Genomic DNA, 16,409 nt, shown 5'->3' with positions numbered 1-16,409 from the left:
ATACAGGCCTTGGAACAACGTTGCCAAGGCTTGTCAGTGTTTGCCATTTTCTCGTTTGTTTACAATGTTAAAATACTTGCCAAAAGCCACAAGTATTTCAATAATTTTTATAGCGAGCGCGTTTTTCCTGTCAAGTTTCGAACTGTGAAAAGTAATAAACCCACAACATGACATAACCTTAGTAAAAAATAGGCCTTCTTGATTGGTTTTTATATAATGTTTTCTTAAAATTTGACTTTAAAAACGTCATTAAATTTTAGACAAATTTTCCAAAAATTCTGTTAAAATGTCCATCTTACTAACTAAAGGTAAAACTTTACCAAAATTGGCTAAATCCCTAGCGCAAAATCAAGGCAAACAGTTGTACCCCATTGTTGTATTCCGCACTTACTACACAGTGAAGCGAAAAATCGAACGCGATGAAAATTTCCTGTCAAAGCATCTGTATAATAAAATCAAAGCCAAGGGCCCCATTACTGTAGCTGACTACATGAGAGACGTTCTCCAAAATCCAAGCAAAGGCTACTACATGTGCAAAGACATGTTTGGAGAAATGGGCGATTTTATCACGTCTCCTGAAATTTCTCAGGTAAAATAACAATGTTCAAAAAATATATATTATATAATACATCAACTAGCTCTCCCAAGTCATTACAGTACAAGAAAATCAATTGATTCATTGCAGATTTTCGGAGAAATGTTAGCAGTGTGGTTCTTAAACGAGTGGAATAAAATAGGCTGCCCAAAACCAGTACAAATAGTAGAATTAGGGCCGGGTAGGGGCACTTTGAGTTCAGATATTTTGAAAGTCTTTAGTCACTTTAAGGTACGCAGTGTCTCAATCGAAAGTTTAGCGGCTTAAAAAGATAAACTTTTGTAGGCGCTACATAAAGCTAGTCTTCATTTGGTAGAAATTAGTCCCGTGCTGAGTGATGTGCAGAGTAAAACCCTGTGTGTTCATAGCAACTTGACCAAGGACCCTAAAAGCTTTCACTATAGGGCAGGTTGGTGGAGAGTATATTTTTCTTAATTGTTCCAAAAAAAGAAGCGTGACCTTACGGTATATGTGATAATGAGGTGTTCCTGCAGACAAATTGTGATATTAGCATCAGGCGTAGATATTCCGGATTCATTCATTTGAATTGCATTCCCGAGAATCCCGGGCGAAAAGTAAATTTCGAATCTGTCCTGCTTAATGGAGAAGTTGGCGGACGCGCAAACTTTTTGAAACAAAATTCCATTATTTTATGTACATAGAAATTCAAAACCGGAATAGGACTTAACTATTTTGAGAGGTCTGAAAGTTAGAGAACGGTACATCTTTGAAGCGGTTTAAAATAGTGGATCGACCTTTTAACGCATTCGCTTTAGAACTGCACAAACGTGTCCGATTTGAGCCTCGACATTTATTTCTGGTGCTAAAGTGAATTCCAGAGAGTACAGTAGTAGTTTGTAGGAATTTTTGTATGCAACATAAAAGTTAATGAATGATTAAACCACATGCAAATATATGTAAAACGGTAAGACGACGAAAAAGTTGCATGTCTACTTAACTACTCGATGTAAAAAATATCGAAATTTAATTAATGTCAGTGGCACACATTTTTGGGTCATTAAATTTGGTTAGCGGTCCTTTCCCTGATAGCAGTCGACTAAAACATTAATCTAAATTGCTCAACGAAATGAACATTAAACTAACAAATTTGGAACTGGATAAATTCTGATTGCTTCAAACAATTCTATTTATGCTTGAAGAGTTATTATAGCCACAGATGGCATGATATTTAGTGAAAATCCTTTTCGGTTAGTGCGTTTTTTTTTTCAAAAAATAAGTGCCTCAGATAAATTTTCTATAGGGTGCCGAATAAAACAATGCAAAATTGGTGAAAGTTCTACATGCTCTTAGTTGGACAAAAAAAAGTTGTTTCATATTTTAACACCACACGCATTTAAAACCTCATATCTTAAAAAAAGTTTTTGCATTTTTCGCTCACCTTGTTTATTTACAGTAGTCTTTAAAAAAAATCAACTTTTTGGTATTGCAGTGATATTTCATCCTTTTCAACCGATTAGCAAAAACGAATGCACATGTTGAAGCAAATACTTCGCAGTCAACTTCAGAAAAAAATTAAATATACAGGGTTGCATGAGTAAACGAAATGTTTGAAAGTAAAAGTTGATATTTGAAAAAAAAATTAGTTGAAAATCTTTCAGCCTAGAGCTACAGATTTCGGGGAAATTCCGATGTGAGTAATTCTATATGCAACCATATATCCAATTTTCGTCGTAAATCGTCTGTGAAGTTCAAGCTTCAACGTCGTGAAATTGGGACCAATAGCAGAAAGGATACCACCCTTTAAACAAAAGAGATGTCCGAAAATTTCAAAAACCGTTTTCACCTAATCTTTAAACCTCATTTTTGTCCAACTAGAGGCATGCCAAACTGCGAAATTTTGTTATTTACCGCCCTGTAGAAAATTTATCTGAGGTGTTTAATTTTAACCAAAACAGTGGCGAACAAGAAACTAATGGGGCGAGGTAACGCTTCAAAGAGAAACCAAATAGCTTGAAGCAATCAGAATTTATTCACCGCGAGGACAAATTTGGCTGTGTAACGTTCATTTTGTTGAGTAGTTTTTTTTTTCGGAGCTGTGTTTATAGCCTTTTTTTCACAAAATTACTTGATAAGTCACTCCCAAGCGCATTTCTTGACGAGTCGTTCGTTGATAAAGCGTTTTCCGATACCACCTTTTAAGACGTTGAATGGAAAGTTTGATTTCCGTTTTAACGGAAAATTTGAAGGGCAAAATCGCGGCATCGGTCCAAGAAACCGGAAATTAGTTCATTCTGAGCAAACAATTTCGACCGCGGTTTCTATACGTTTTTATCAATAATCGGTTAGTATAGTTGGCCTACTAATTTGCTCTAAAACTTCGGAATATTACAATTACAATAAACTAATTCAGATGAAGCTTTTTAGACTGAATTAGATCACAACTAATAGAAAAATTGCTGTTTTTTCACTTTTGTTGACAAATTAGGAACGTCCCATCATGGAATTCCCGTCTATTGGCATCAGCAGTTAAGAGACGTTCCCGAGGGATTCACGCTTCTGTTAGCTCACGAATTTTTCGACGCACTCCCTATTCATAAATTCCACAAAACCTATGCCGGCTACAAAGAGGTGTTAATTGATTTGGAAAGCACCAAAGCCAACGAGGAAATTCGATTTAGGTACTAAATGCTCGCGTTTATTTTCAGTGGATCTTTTCCTAAATATTACAATTTCAGATATGTTCTTGCGCGTCAGGATACTCCAATGCTGAAAGTACTTTTGAAGCCAACAGAAACCAGGGATCATGTAGAAATATCCCCAGATGGCATGGTAATATACGAGCAAATATGCAAACGGTTAATATCGAATGGTGGAATAGCGCTGATCTGCGATTATGGACACAATGGTGCAGGCACAGACACTTTTAGGTCAGTGTTACTCATTATTTATACTGGTTAATTCTTACCTGGGACGTGTTGGTTGTAGAGCATTTAAAAAACACAAACAGGTTGATCCGTTACTGCATCCAGGTACCGCCGATCTTACCGCGGATGTTGACTTTAACATCATTAAAGAGGTTCGTTTCAATAGCAAATTTCATATTGGCAAGCCATTTCCCTCATTGCCATTGCATTTTATAGGTCGCTAACAACAATGGAGATGTAATTTTTATGGGACCTACAAAACAGCGCAGTTTTTTACACAGAATCGGAATAGAATACCGGGTAAATGCGTTAACGGCAAATATGCAGGACAAGAAGCAAATAGACAATTTGAAACAATGTTACAACTTTTTAACTGACGAATCGAAAATGGGGGAACGGTTTAAGTTTTGTACGCTGCTCCCATCCACTCTAAAGAAAATCTTGGATAAGTACCCAGTCGTGGGTTTCACTTGAATACTAAACTGTATTTATTCTCGGTAACTACTTGCATCTGTGATACTTTTAATAAATTTCATTATGGCGAAATAATCGGCTGTTGTTTGTTGTAGTGAAAAACATTGTCTTAATCCTTTCCTTACATATAAAAAATAATTAAATTATAAATTAATTTGATTACTTGCTGCGAAAAAGCCAAAACATGACAGTGTACTTTCTCCAACACAAGTAGCAACAAAAAACGCTTAGCAAGCGGAGGATAATTAGTTTTTTTCTCAGACTTACCCTTTAAGTTGACTAATTAACTGTGAAAATAATTACAATTCTACTTGAAAAATACAGAAAATTTTCAGAGCCGAAAGGTACTGTCTCAAACCTGATATCTCTATCTAAAAAGGTGTGAACAAAACGTTCAAAAGATGTTAAAATAAAACAAGAAATTTAATACATTTATTGAGGCCTCAGGGCACTGTCGTTGTGATTCCAGGAAATGCGAAATATAGATCTTTCTGGTTCTATTGGAAGGCTAGGGCATCTACCCGTTAAATGTCCCAAACAATTACAACGGTTGCATCTGAAATGGAAACGAAATATTTCAATAAGTATACAGAGTTCTGGGTAAGATCATAGCTTTTGTTCCTATTTTAATTTTTTTGCCAGAATATTTTTAGAAGAAATTTACAAAATGTGCTTGCCAATTGCAGACGCTATTGTTATCTTTAAAATCATGTCTGCTTTATGTTTAAAACATTGTTTGTTGTATATCTAAATAACATCATTTATTAGAAAATAATTTATTTGAAATTATTTCTGCAAGTGACGCCACTTGCCTATCACTTTGTCGGGCTTTTATATTACAAAAACGGCAACCACGTTCTGTTCTTCAGTTTTAAAGTAAAGGAAAAGTGAAATTACATCACAGTTAAAAAAAATCCTAGTCCCAATGATAAGACATTCTAAAATCACGCTGTAGTTCATCTCTAGCGTCTACGGTGAAATGTATCAATTTGTGAATATAACGATATGAAATCCCATCAAAAACTTTTAGAAAAGTGATAGGTATGAATCATGAGATAATGTCTTGTTTTTCAATTTAGATAGTAAATTGTTTTTCAATTCGGCCAATTTCATTCATTAACTAAAGCTGTCCAATTTATTGACCGAATCGAAAAGAAATTTACTAATAATTGACTTACAATTATTTCGAGCCTCTGGCTCGAATCATTACAACAGTTCACAAAGCAGTTGCTGATGACTCTAGTTCATTGGCCCATCATAGGCCAATTTGTCGTAGTTTGGCAATCATTATCGTTATTACCATAAAATATGTGTGACACAGATCTCTAGTGCAGGACGCATCCATTGCACCATTGTTTTATCTTAAAACGTTAAGTTTACAATAAAAAAGTATAAAGAACCTCTTAAAACGCTCAACGTAAACTAGTCGCTAATTGCAAACCATCATTGCCCTGCATTCCAGAAATGCTTCTGTCGTAACTACATCTTTATTTAATATAGGGTGTTCCCTAAAAGTCAATCGGGCAATTCTTTGACCCAGCTTCAGAATACACATACATCAGAAAATCCAGCGTGATGTTTTGAATTTGTACAATTTTTTTTTAAATAGATAGATAGAAATAGCAAAAAATTTATTTCGACGTGAAAAAATTTGTTCCCCTGTACATCGAAAGTTTACGGCATTCCTTCATATGAAGTTTACCTGAAAATTTTAGTATGCCATTAAGGAACACCTTGTATCTGATACATGGCCAAATAATTGTAGAACAACTCAATAAAGACAGCAACTGACCGAAATATTCTAAAATGGAGAACGTTTGAGAACTAACTAAAAGATTGGCCTTGCCGCAATAAAAGTTACACATAAGAAATTAATGAACAGTGTTTGCCACTTATTGATGTTCACTTAAATTTTGATAATACAATATTAATGCTCATAAATATACAGTGTTCAATGTTATTATCTAATCCCACAGTCAACTAGAAATACATTACGATCCAAACTAGTTACTTCCAAATGACGCAAAATATTTTAAATTCAGAACAGTTTCAAATATGTATACATATTTACCTCAAAACTGACGGCTCATAACTCACTGGTGGTGGTGGTGGTGGTTCAGTACGAGAGTTACCTCTTCTCGGTCGTCCGATATTCCTATCAGAGCTTCGTCGGCTGACTCCACGACGACGGGCTACTGGTTTCTTTTCCGCTTTCTGTATTGCATCAATAGCTTCTTGCCTCTGCTTTCGATCTTCTGGAGAATCATTTTCCATAATCTAAAACCCATAGATTAACTTTGAAAAGGCCACAACATTTATCTTAAAAGTTACCTTGTCTACCAGATTATCCAACACCAATGTGCGCGTTACAGATTTGATAAAAGTTCGACATATTGGACAAGTAGATGATTTTGCCCGCCAGCGTTTAATGCAAAACGAGCAAAAACTGTGAGAACATGCAAGTGTGACGGGTTTAATGAATAATTCCGAACATATAGTGCACATCAGTTCAGTCTTCATACTTTCGAACTGTGAATGTTCTTTTCCTTGGGCAGGATTCTGTGCAGTTTCAGAAGTCGTTGAAAGTGTAGCGAGATCTGAAATGATTTTTGAAAATGTTGGTACTTTATTCCACCAAATCGTAGGTATATTACTTTACCTGCAGATCCATTCCCAGCCGATTTGTCACTGCTCTCTGCTATTAAAATGCACTCATCTTGAGACAAATCATTTGTTAAATCCACAATATAATCAACTCCTTCAGAAGAAGGCATTTTAGGTTGAAGAACTGGTCTCGATCTCGGTCGGGATTTATTCACTAGATTACTTTCTGACGTACGACGTCGCTTGAGACTTATATTTGAGGCAATATTCGAACCAAGATTTTTATCGGAGCTACTAGCGGATTGCACGTCAGCTGTAGCAGGACGTTGATCTGTAACAATCTCGCTTTTTCTCGTATTCGAATTTGAATCCGAGCTCAAACTATTTGAGGTCGAAGACTGATGAAGATTTATGGTAGTTAGATTAAGTGGGAGTAGCGTGCTTATAAGCGGTGTTTGCTTCAACATGAATTGTAATGACCATACTTCCAATCCCAGAAGAATAGTGTCAAGATGTTTTAAAACACCACTAGTACCTCTTCGATATAAAATACCATTGACCAATGTACCATTTGAACCCTGCACAACAAAATGTAAATTATTAACTATACTATTAGTAATTTTATAGTAATACTTACCAGATCTGTTAACACCCATCCGGTATTTGTTTTTTCTAATTTACAGTGTGTTCTGGATACAGTCACGCTTAGCAGCTGATAATCACAGTATGGCGCTCGTCCAATTGTGAACTGAAATTTAATGCAAATAATTGAAAAATAATGCAGGTTTTTTGCTAAAATTGAAATATTAAGAATAAAAACGACACTTTTCACCCYTGTATWGAAAACTACTATTTGYGTTTGAATGATCCACAGGCGGGTAAAAATATTTTTTGTACGAAAATCTACTACTTAATTACATTGTGTCAGCCAAATGAACCATCTTCAATTGAAGGGCTTGGTGCAAAAACCGGTCAGCTCCATTTTTACCTAAGGTCGACGTTATAAACAAACTTTAATGTATTTGGCACGCTGCATCGTTTGCAATAAAAAGCACACACTCCACTGAACGGTTTTTGAATCAAGCCCTTCAATTTGAATATTCAACATATAATTTTAATGTTTTCACTGAAAAGTTTACGGTTTTCGCGTAACCTCTGCAAATTTAGAAATAGGTCTTCTGCTTCATAAGGACGTAATAAGCTGCTTGCGGACATGTCTTAATTTCAATGAGTTAAAAGTGATCGAAAAACGCCTTAATAGAGTACAGTGACAAATCCAGGACCTTGATCTGGGGGGAGCTGAGATCATAAAAAAGTTACATCGTTGTATGGACGAATCGTAACCTCCACTTAAAGTATTTTTCAAATAGCATTTAATTTATAGTTATAGAATCATAAAATGTTTTACGATGAAATAGATGGTATTGTACTGGTCTGGTGGGGGCTGAAGCCCTACAGCACCCTCATGGATTCGCCACTGATAGAGAAGACACGGAGGCCTCGAGTAGACTTACCGGGCTTTTGGTAACTTCAATCACAACCTGGTCCTTCTGGTGGAACAAAACAGGATTTATCAAATCTGACATGATTCACTAATAAATTGATACACACTTCAGAGCACGTTGAGAGTCTGTTCTCATAGATAAAAACGAGTATCTGAACCTCTGACAGAGATAAGTACTTGTCTCTGATCTGAATACCTTCACAACAATAGCACAAACAATAGTATGTAGTCTGTGGTAAGTACAAAGACAAGTAGAGACAAGAAACTAGTCGTGAAAAAATGTCCCAAAAATAGGTTATTTTCGGACTCTTTCTTTGCTATGTTTCTTAAATAAGCTCTCTCTTTACTATTATGTGCTGCCGTCTTGTCAGAGGACGCGAGCTGTCCCAAAGGCTATGTTGCCGTTGTTATATTTAATGCCAAAATAATGATTTTCTTTCCTTATCTAATCCATTGCGCAAAAAACACACATAGTGTTGAGTTAATAATAACGACAACGCTGCTTGTTGCAATCGTTAACCTTACTTTGACGATTTTTGATTGCTCTCAATATAAATTTTATTGCATATTTACTCTTTTATATTTCAAAGAGTTTTGCGATCTGTGGTTTGATAGCGAATGCTTGATTTGTTTATTGTTGCTTGATTGTGGTTTAAGTTCTTAGTCTGCAGCTTGTTCTTAGTTTGTAGTGTTCTTAGTTGGTGGTGGGTTCTATACGATTTATTCCTCGCTTAATAACCAAAATGAAGTGCCTCATTTGTGGATTAGATGCAGATGATGTTCAAAAAATGCATCGTTTTCCATCTAATCTGGAAAAGTACGTACCTTCAGAAACATGTCTTCAAGACTTGTCTCTGGTACCTTCTTACTATAGTCTATAGTATTTGCTGTTATCCACTAAATGTATGGTTATTTTATGGGCTCTAATTCCATTGTTAATTTTGCTAAACTTGTCTCTGGTATGTAGTCTGTGCCATAGAACAAGGCTTATATGTGCTTCACAATAAGCCCAAAGCCAACCACAAAATATCCCCCCTATGGGGGTATTGTACGACAATGAATTCATTGTATGATACAATCAATTCATTGTATGAACAGTGCATTCATTCATTGTGCTACAATTAATTCATTATTTCGTTCGGCTCAACCCGATTTCTCAAATGACACTCTGGCAACACAGCACGCTAAAACGCTGACAATCAGAGATTTTGTAAAGAATTATTTACGGTATTTTTCTTCCCAATAAGCCTAAGTCGGGTCCTAAACGCGATTTTCAAAGCATTCGGCTATGCAATGCTGCAAACCATATCCTCATATAACTTTCCATTTTTGAACTATTGCGTTTTGAATTCAGTGAAAATTTGTCTAGGTTACATTCATTTTAAATGGGATCAGCTGTTCACTTCACCAAAGTGGTAACGTTCTATGGTGGTAACCAGCGACGTCATGTGCGCACGAAAATCGAGTTTTCGGCCGATTAATATCCTACCTTGTATTCATTGTATCATGGGCTAGAAGTACTTGTCATAGAGGATGACCAGACTGAGAAATGGCAATGTCGCCAAAAATCGCCAAATGTAGACGTAAAAATCGCCGGTTTTGGCGCAACGTAAATTCAAACGGGGTAAATCAATAAAAACAAAGTGGAAAGGTTTTAAGCAAGAACTTTAGTTTTTCTAACAAGTTGAATTGAAATTATATATGTTCACTTGTGTGTCTAAAATATATTAATGAGAAATTGGCGCCAAACGACAAAAAAATTGTCGCCAACATAAGCAAAAAATTTGGCGATAAATCGTCATGGTCCTTGGCCACAGAACAAAAATTAAACTTGGCATCTGCGTAAGAACGTACCACATGATTTTTATCTCGCGTTTGAAGTTCTTGAGCCTTCAACCGGGAAAAGTGAGGTTCAGGGTAAAGCCAAAAATGAAAACGATTCTAGAAAGTTGTTAATCGCGATTTAAAGTAAGGGTTTGTTCGTTTCGAACGAAAATATCAGATAGCAGAATGGCACCCACACTAAGATACATGCAAAAGCTGTCAGGTCATTTAATCAGCTCCAAGCATTTAGGGCTATTTCAACAGAGGTTCTTTGATAGCTCGTGGAAACAGTATTCAGGCAGTGTTCAGCCTCAATATCAACCGGACACGTGTAATATGGGAAATACAATTGTTGATAACAGAGAAGTAATCAATGATGTTGTCAGTAGAACGAAGGTTGAAAGATTAGTTCTACCTGATTCTATTATGTGTTCAGCTGGTCTTCCTGAAGAAAATGTGGTACCAAACAAGCAACCTGCCTCACCTGATGGCAGGCCTTCGCCTGACAAGCTTTTCCATGTGTACACAATATTAGGGAATACATTACCAAAGTTGTTTATCCAACCAATGGACTATTCCATCTATCACGATAATATCGTATTTGAAGACAATATTAGAAAGGTCAGAACAGAGGGATTATTAAATTATGTCAAGCAGGTTGCTCTGTTACGAACAATCGGACATATCAGGTTTGCTTATGTAAGGTTCGAGGTTTTAAAGATAACTCAACATCCAGAAGATGGCACAATCCGGATAAGATGGAGAATAAGAGGAATATCAGCATGGAGAGTAATGCTCATGTTCTGGAAAATTAAATTATGGGAATGGAAGGAAACACTTGAAAAAAGTGATAATTGGTATGATGGATATTCTACTTTTATAGTAAATGCAGACGGCAAAATCATTAAACACATAGCCGATAAAATGATGCCGGATTCTGACTCAGTAGTATCAGAAAATTCCAATTTAAATGCCGCAAAGCTAGCATTAATGATAACCGTTGTTCCCAGGGTTTCAGATATAGCCCTGTTTATGTGAAGTGACGAATATTAGTATAGAATATTATTTATTTTCGAAATAGCTGCAAAGGTCTTGGAAGCATTTTTCAAACATATTAATTTCTAGTTTAAATCGTCAATAATTGCTACGCGTTAAATGTTAATGTTATGTCTGTTATCAGTAAAAATGCGCTTTGTATATTATACTATTAATGTTGTTTCGAAGTAACTTATGAAATCTTGTAGCTGAATAAACAGAAACAAAGTAAAAACAAACATGTATTTATTAATTAAATAGTCAATAACAATAACCCATAAATGAGATCGCGGTAGCAATTGTACCAACAGGCCAATTACAGTGGCTTCCACAAATAACTTAACATAAACTAGATAAATATCCAAGCAATGAAACTGCTTAACTATACAAAAGACTCAAATAAATCAACCAGTTTTTTTACTTCCTTTATTTTAGCTGCTTGAACTTCTACGCCTTTCATATTTTTGGTAATTTCCTCTGCCTTAGCCATCATCTTATACATGCTTTTAATATTACCATCCATGGAATCAGACATTTTTGATACAGCATTTTTGTAAATATCCACATTATCTGCTGTGATAGAAGACACTGAATGTAGAATCCCACTCAAATTCTCAATTAGGTTGTCTACAGAAGTAGCCATGCGATGTGCTTCACATTCCAAATCATTTATCAGGGCCACGTCTATCTGACCAAGTTGGGGATCTAATAATTGCCTGTACAAAGTACTTGGAGTTCCGCTCCGCGAATTAGTTGGAGTATCATTCTTTTTCGTTACGGGACTGGACAGTTTTATTTTCGTCTCCAAATCCTCTGCTACAAAATGGGTCATATTACCTTCTACATGTACAGTACCATCTAAATTAAGTGGTCTAAGGGGCTTCTCACTTCGCTTTTCAGAAGGTAATGTAACAGGCCTCTTACTGAACTGTTCATCAATTTTCACGGAATCTAAATCCATCACAAGACTTTCATGCTCTTCAACATCAGGACTGAAGCCTGATTTAAAGGAAATTTCACTGTACGATTGAGTCATATGCTGAGAAATGTCGTCTCCTTCTAGATCTAAAGGCTCTTCGATTCGTTGCGTTTGCAATCCAGCTTCTAGCAGCTCTGTTTGTAAGTTTGGAGTTACTTTGCTGGGCCTCATTGGTAAAGGAGGCGGCAAACTTGATGTTAGAGTGTGTGGGGGTGTTGGAGACGAATCTCTGGAATGCTCCAACTCCATAACTGCAGCCACTTAACGCCCGTTTATATAAAATGTTTGTTGTAATTTATTGATAAATTATTTATGAGGATGTAAACAATCAAATAATAGGTTAACAGTTCTCAGTCCTCCTCATTGACAAGTTCACGTAAACAGAGTGAACCTCTACACAATAAAGACGGAGATATTATGGGTTGTTATGTACTATTTTTCTTAATTCCAGTTTGCAAGTTCACATATAATACATGATAATAGTTTGCTTTTAAAATTGTTGAACAACTTGAAGAGTTAATCTTTTGCGTATTAATTTTTTTAAATATATTATTTTATTTAACAACAAAACATTCTTCAAATAAATAAATTAGGAACACGCGACAAACAGAATCGAATAACAATGTTGTAGACTTTCTCCCGGTAATGATACACCATATCTCATGTATTACTTGTATTAGACTAATTTTTCACGTTAATTCGCATATATTTCGCAAAAATATAAATAGGATATAACTACAGAGAAATAGCAAAATAAATCAAATTAATGAAAAAAGTTAAAATGCGAATCACCAAAGATTTTTAATTAAATCTTTAAAATATTAATATTCTAATTTCTCCTTTTCTTTATTAGAAGAATTTCAGTGAAGAATTTGGTCCTGAAAGAAATTAATCCTAATTTTCTGTACGTTACAAAATAATGCATTTACACAATACGTATTTCAAAGACCACGTTTCCAGCTCCAAAAATTGTAGGGCACTAAATTTTAGTAGAAAGAAAGAAGTAAACTTCAAAGTATTATAACGTGTATTAATTAACCAATTGCGTTTTTTATGAAATTTTCTATTTTAAATCATTGTCTCATTTTAAAAATAAACAAACTTATATCATTTATTATCAGAGAACTAAGAATTCACACAAGATACTTCAGCTTGTGCTTCAAAAAAATGATAATTAAAATACGTGGCTCAACATTTACTCCATTGTTGGTCTCAGAAAATTAAAAATCAAAATTTATACTTTTAAAGAGAAGAAAAAGAAAGAAGAAAAGACAAATATATATTTCTAAGAAATATATATTTTTATTTTCTTGAATTGACCTCAGATTGAATAGGTTCCTTTAGTTATCCCAGCTAATATCATTAAGATAAAGAGCAGTTAATTAAAACAGTTGAGAACCTGGCCTACCTGAATTCATCCCAGTTAAAGATTCATTAAGTCAAAATTTATCGGTAACGTCTGCTATTTGGCCTTTTCGCATTCCGTCCTTGTTGCTTCTTTGAGAAGTCGTTTAAGTTTTAAAATTTGGTCGTTTTGTCTTCGCTCTTTACACTGATAGTACTTAATGCGCTGCTTTTGCTTTAAAACAATTTCATGAGCAACTCGCCAGAATCTCGAGCGTTTCACTGGACAATCCAGGTCTGCATTTTCAAAGTCGCCAAAATAAATTGGATCTCGACGGTTCCTTCTGGAACATAAGAATTTAGAGAAAAATTTTTGATACAAAATTTAACTTAAATTGAAACTTTTGCGCTTACTTGTAAGATATGGTTTGGTGCTCGTCACTGTTCGCAGTCGAAGGATGATCTTCAGTTGAGTCATTTAATGCCGATATGCTTGAAACATTATCCATTTTGTTTGGGTCAAGTCGCATTCGAGATTGCTTTAAAGGCGTTTCACATTTGATTTTAGATTCTTCATTTTCTGAGGTCGAATAATCTTTTGTTTCAGTAGAATCGAATACTGCACATTGATGCTGCATTTCTGGCTGGTCTAAGTGCTTTGTCTTCAAATTTTCAAAGTTGTCAGCCGTTTCTTTCCTTATTTGAAGCCGTTTATTTGTCTCGAGCTCATCAGGTTGAAAATGAACCAATGCCAGCTGATTCATAATTTCAGATTTGATGTAAACTGCTTCACTCTTTAATGGGGAAGGATCTTCTTCAGTTGATTTATTTAAAAAACCTGCACTGGCATGTTTTACGCTATCATTTGTTATTGGTCTCTCTTCATCACTTTGTTGTTGATTTTCCGCGGATATTGGTGATGAAAGATTTGCTTCAATTTCATCGTCGTTCAAGAATGCTTCTTTTCCATTCTTTGTTTCATCGCCGCTTAATTGGCTCTTCTTGACCGCATCTGGAATGTTAATTAATTTATCTACTTACTTTAAATTAAATATTCGAAAGAATAGTGTGGTGCGAATTAGGTATTGTAATAGGTGGTTGTTACTCAGTAATATTGTGCACATTTAGTACGTGCACGCCGTTTATTTTGTCCACTGTACTTGACGTATGAATACTGATCAATTCACGCGGATAACTGAATGCACATTAATCAGTTTAATTTGTTAGATTTTTGGGCATGAGGCACAAAAAAAATAATCCCCCGCCGATTTTCTAATATGCACCCCCACAGGAGTGAACTACGCGCTGCCACTGATTAGAATATTTTTTTATTAAATTTATTAGTAACTAAACGGATTCTTACCTTGGACACTTGCTAACCTTTGTGGCTTTATCTGTTTAGAAGTACGTTTTGAAGGACGACCGGTAAACTCAAATACCGATGGAACAGCCCCTTTTTTTAGATTCTTATTTCCATGGACGTTAATTTCATAATCACTAGCGGTAAAGTGTTTCTCACAGATAAATGCGTCTTTTGGGTCGTAATTTATTCTTCTCAAAGCGTTTAACCATTTTGTTCTTAATTCGAGGTCTTTTTGAGGGATTCTAATTTAACAAGAAATATTGTATGAAACGCTGCAAACTACACAGTGATTAAAAATACGTAAGAATATTTAGGAGAGTGATTTTCAATTTCTGTGTTTCGAAAATCATTTTCATATGTTAACATAAGTTTAGACCAATTTTTTCCAAATCCAACCATAATTGGATTAAAATTTTTGTCTGATGGACCATGCGGGGACATCTTAACACATTTTATTGCCAAAAAAAATCGAGCCACAGGGTTTAAGTAACTTTTATTCTTTTTGGGATAAAGCAACTAAAAATATAACTTTTTGCTTCCTAGATTTTTTGCTCGAATTTTGCTTTGTTTACGAAATGATCAAAACAAACCATTTTTACCTGCTCATTACATCATACAAAAATGACCTCAGAAAACACCCCCTTCCATTTTAAACACCCTCTAAATAAGTATGGAAAAATCTTACGAATGCTGAGTGTACTGACCTGTGAAATTTTTTCTTAATATTCCTTTCCCATCTTTCGAGGCAATTTAAAGCGGAGCACGACTTCACCATATTATTACGAGTTTATTTCTGTTTTAATTCATAAAAGTAATATTTTCACACGAACACTGAAGAACACTGTTTTAAGTCTGGCTGATGATTAGAGATCTCAAGTTAACTAATAAACTAAGAGTCAATAATACAACTATGATAAATTTCCAATTATTCTCGCTCTAATATTACGTATATTGTAATCGCTTGTGCTTAGCGTTAGCTGGAAGATTACATTAAATTCCAATGTACATATTTCAAATCTTATAATAACTGATGGTTTTTCTGTAGTTGACTCACTAAGTTTAAAATATGTCATAGGTAGATGCAATGTGGCTCTACTCGATATTTGAATATTTTTAAGTATAGCTTGAAGCAAACGTATGTTAACTTGTTCAAAGTAAACTATAACATAAAGAGTAATTTAAAATTGGAAATATTTTCCTGTAATAATACGAGACGGAAAAATACATAAAATGTATTATGTTGGCACATAAGAATACCTTCATTCAGAGACGTTGTTTACAGTAGTAGTGAGTAATATGTGATTGTAACAGTATAACTCCCATTGAGAAGTTATTATTACTAAATTGTTATAATACCTAAAATAGAACTAAAAAAGTTAGGTTTGTCAAGGTTTTTCGGCACTTTACAGCGTTTCTTACTGTGTTTACTTTACTACATATTTTTTTAGAAACCACTACTTTTGTTTCAAACTAAAGGTTTTGTTTATAAACAAGTTTCTTAACCTATTAAAACTACCTGTCATGATTTGAATTTACTTGACCTGAAAATACTAGTGCCATTTCCTTCTTATATGCACATGAAGACATGAGAGAAAATGAGTAGGATGGTTTGTCGCTAATCAATTCTTTTTCTGGCTTACCGTGATAATTGTATTGAAAATCTTATATGATATTAATTGCCATTGCTTATGTGCTTATCGATGGTTACTCGAGTTTTTGTTTTTTGTCACAAGCAGTACACATAGATGAAGGCAGTACACTGGAAAACATTGTTGCCGTCCTTCTGATCTAGTTTTTATTGC

General features: G+C 34.9%; 4 protein-coding genes across 11 annotated transcripts; 2 read left to right on the top strand and 2 right to left on the bottom strand.

Annotated features, from left to right (window-relative positions):
• The first annotated feature begins 74 nt into the window (after nt 1-74).
• On the top strand, nt 75-4,029 carry LOC109537039 (protein arginine methyltransferase NDUFAF7 homolog, mitochondrial). The gene is made up of 7 exons (XM_019903556.2): nt 75-589; nt 686-826; nt 881-1,004; nt 3,042-3,234; nt 3,292-3,483; nt 3,542-3,632; nt 3,697-4,029. Exons 1-7 carry the CDS (start codon nt 287-289, stop codon nt 3,952-3,954), a joined length of 1,302 nt encoding a protein of 433 aa, XP_019759115.2. The 5' UTR covers nt 75-286; the 3' UTR covers nt 3,955-4,029.
• Nucleotides 4,030-4,372: 343 nt separating this feature from the next.
• On the bottom strand, nt 4,373-8,509 carry LOC109537149 (E3 ubiquitin-protein ligase CHFR). Of its 2 annotated transcripts, XR_007281408.1 has the most exons (7): nt 8,073-8,505; nt 7,196-7,306; nt 6,614-7,136; nt 6,286-6,551; nt 6,026-6,231; nt 5,133-5,315; nt 4,373-4,510 (listed from the first exon to the last, which is right to left on the bottom strand). XR_007281408.1 is itself a non-coding variant. In XM_019903749.2 (6 exons), the coding sequence occupies exons 1-6, from the start codon at nt 8,142-8,144 to the stop codon at nt 4,387-4,389; spliced, it is 1,302 nt and encodes a 433-aa protein (XP_019759308.2). In that variant the 5' UTR covers nt 8,145-8,509; the 3' UTR covers nt 4,373-4,386. The 2 variants fall into 2 exon arrangements, 1 of the variants encoding a protein (XP_019759308.2); XM_019903749.2 differs by lacking the exon at nt 5,133-5,315 and having other exon boundaries at nt 8,073-8,509.
• A 1,404-nt stretch (nt 8,510-9,913) lies between these two features.
• Nucleotides 9,914-11,160, top strand: LOC109537060 (uncharacterized protein C6orf136 homolog). The gene has a single exon (XM_019903590.2). The coding sequence runs from the start codon at nt 10,073-10,075 to the stop codon at nt 10,922-10,924; it is 852 nt and encodes a 283-aa protein (XP_019759149.1). The 5' UTR covers nt 9,914-10,072; the 3' UTR covers nt 10,925-11,160.
• On the bottom strand, nt 11,151-16,373 carry LOC109537059 (BLOC-1-related complex subunit 6). Of its 7 annotated transcripts, none has more exons than XM_019903586.2 (5): nt 15,312-16,351; nt 14,608-14,849; nt 13,659-14,256; nt 13,309-13,588; nt 11,151-12,160 (listed from the first exon to the last, which is right to left on the bottom strand). In XM_019903586.2, exons 4-5 carry the CDS (start codon nt 13,316-13,318, stop codon nt 11,304-11,306), a joined length of 867 nt encoding a protein of 288 aa, XP_019759145.1. In that variant the 5' UTR covers nt 13,319-13,588; nt 13,659-14,256; nt 14,608-14,849; nt 15,312-16,351; the 3' UTR covers nt 11,151-11,303. The 7 variants fall into 7 exon arrangements, with proteins under 7 accessions (XP_019759145.1, XP_019759147.1, XP_019759148.1 ...); XM_048666069.1 differs by lacking the exon at nt 11,151-12,160 and having other exon boundaries at nt 13,315-13,588; nt 15,312-15,496; nt 15,865-16,371; XM_048666070.1 differs by lacking the exon at nt 11,151-12,160 and having other exon boundaries at nt 13,315-13,588; nt 15,312-15,496; nt 15,964-16,371.
• Nucleotides 16,374-16,409: the final 36 nt, after the last annotated feature.

The sequence above is a fragment of the Dendroctonus ponderosae genome, unplaced genomic scaffold (genome assembly GCF_020466585.1).
Source record: "Dendroctonus ponderosae isolate FM_Combo_2020 unplaced genomic scaffold, Dpon_F_20191213v2 Dpon_F_20191213_4, whole genome shotgun sequence".
In the NCBI taxonomy this organism is placed as follows: domain Eukaryota; kingdom Metazoa; phylum Arthropoda; class Insecta; order Coleoptera; family Curculionidae; genus Dendroctonus; species Dendroctonus ponderosae.
Note: the sequence above shows the minus strand (reverse complement) of the source record. Positions and strands in the feature narration are given on the sequence as shown.

Coding starts and splice junctions, on each gene's coding strand:
- LOC109537059 (XM_048666067.1), bottom strand. CDS start 15,382: ATGGTGAAGTCGTGCTCCGCTTTAAATTGCCTCGAAAGATGGGAAAGG. Junction 14,850..15,311: donor ATTAAGAAAAAATTTCACAG/GTCAGTACACTC, acceptor TTGTTAAATTAG/AATCCCTCAAAAAGACCTCG. Junction 14,257..14,607: donor AAGGTTAGCAAGTGTCCAAG/GTAAGAATCCGT, acceptor TTAACATTCCAG/ATGCGGTCAAGAAGAGCCAA.
- LOC109537060 (XM_019903590.2), top strand. CDS start 10,073: ATGGCACCCACACTAAGATACATGCAAAAGCTGTCAGGTCATTTAATC.
- LOC109537039 (XM_019903556.2), top strand. CDS start 287: ATGTCCATCTTACTAACTAAAGGTAAAACTTTACCAAAATTGGCTAAA. Junction 827..880: donor AAGTCTTTAGTCACTTTAAG/GTACGCAGTGTC, acceptor AAACTTTTGTAG/GCGCTACATAAAGCTAGTCT. Junction 3,484..3,541: donor GCAGGCACAGACACTTTTAG/GTCAGTGTTACT, acceptor TGTTGGTTGTAG/AGCATTTAAAAAACACAAAC.
- LOC109537149 (XM_019903749.2), bottom strand. CDS start 8,144: ATGTCAGATTTGATAAATCCTGTTTTGTTCCACCAGAAGGACCAGGTT. Junction 7,137..7,195: donor GATGGGTGTTAACAGATCTG/GTAAGTATTACT, acceptor TTTGTTGTGCAG/GGTTCAAATGGTACATTGGT. Junction 4,511..6,025: donor TATGAGCCGTCAGTTTTGAG/GTAAATATGTAT, acceptor TTTCCATTTCAG/ATGCAACCGTTGTAATTGTT.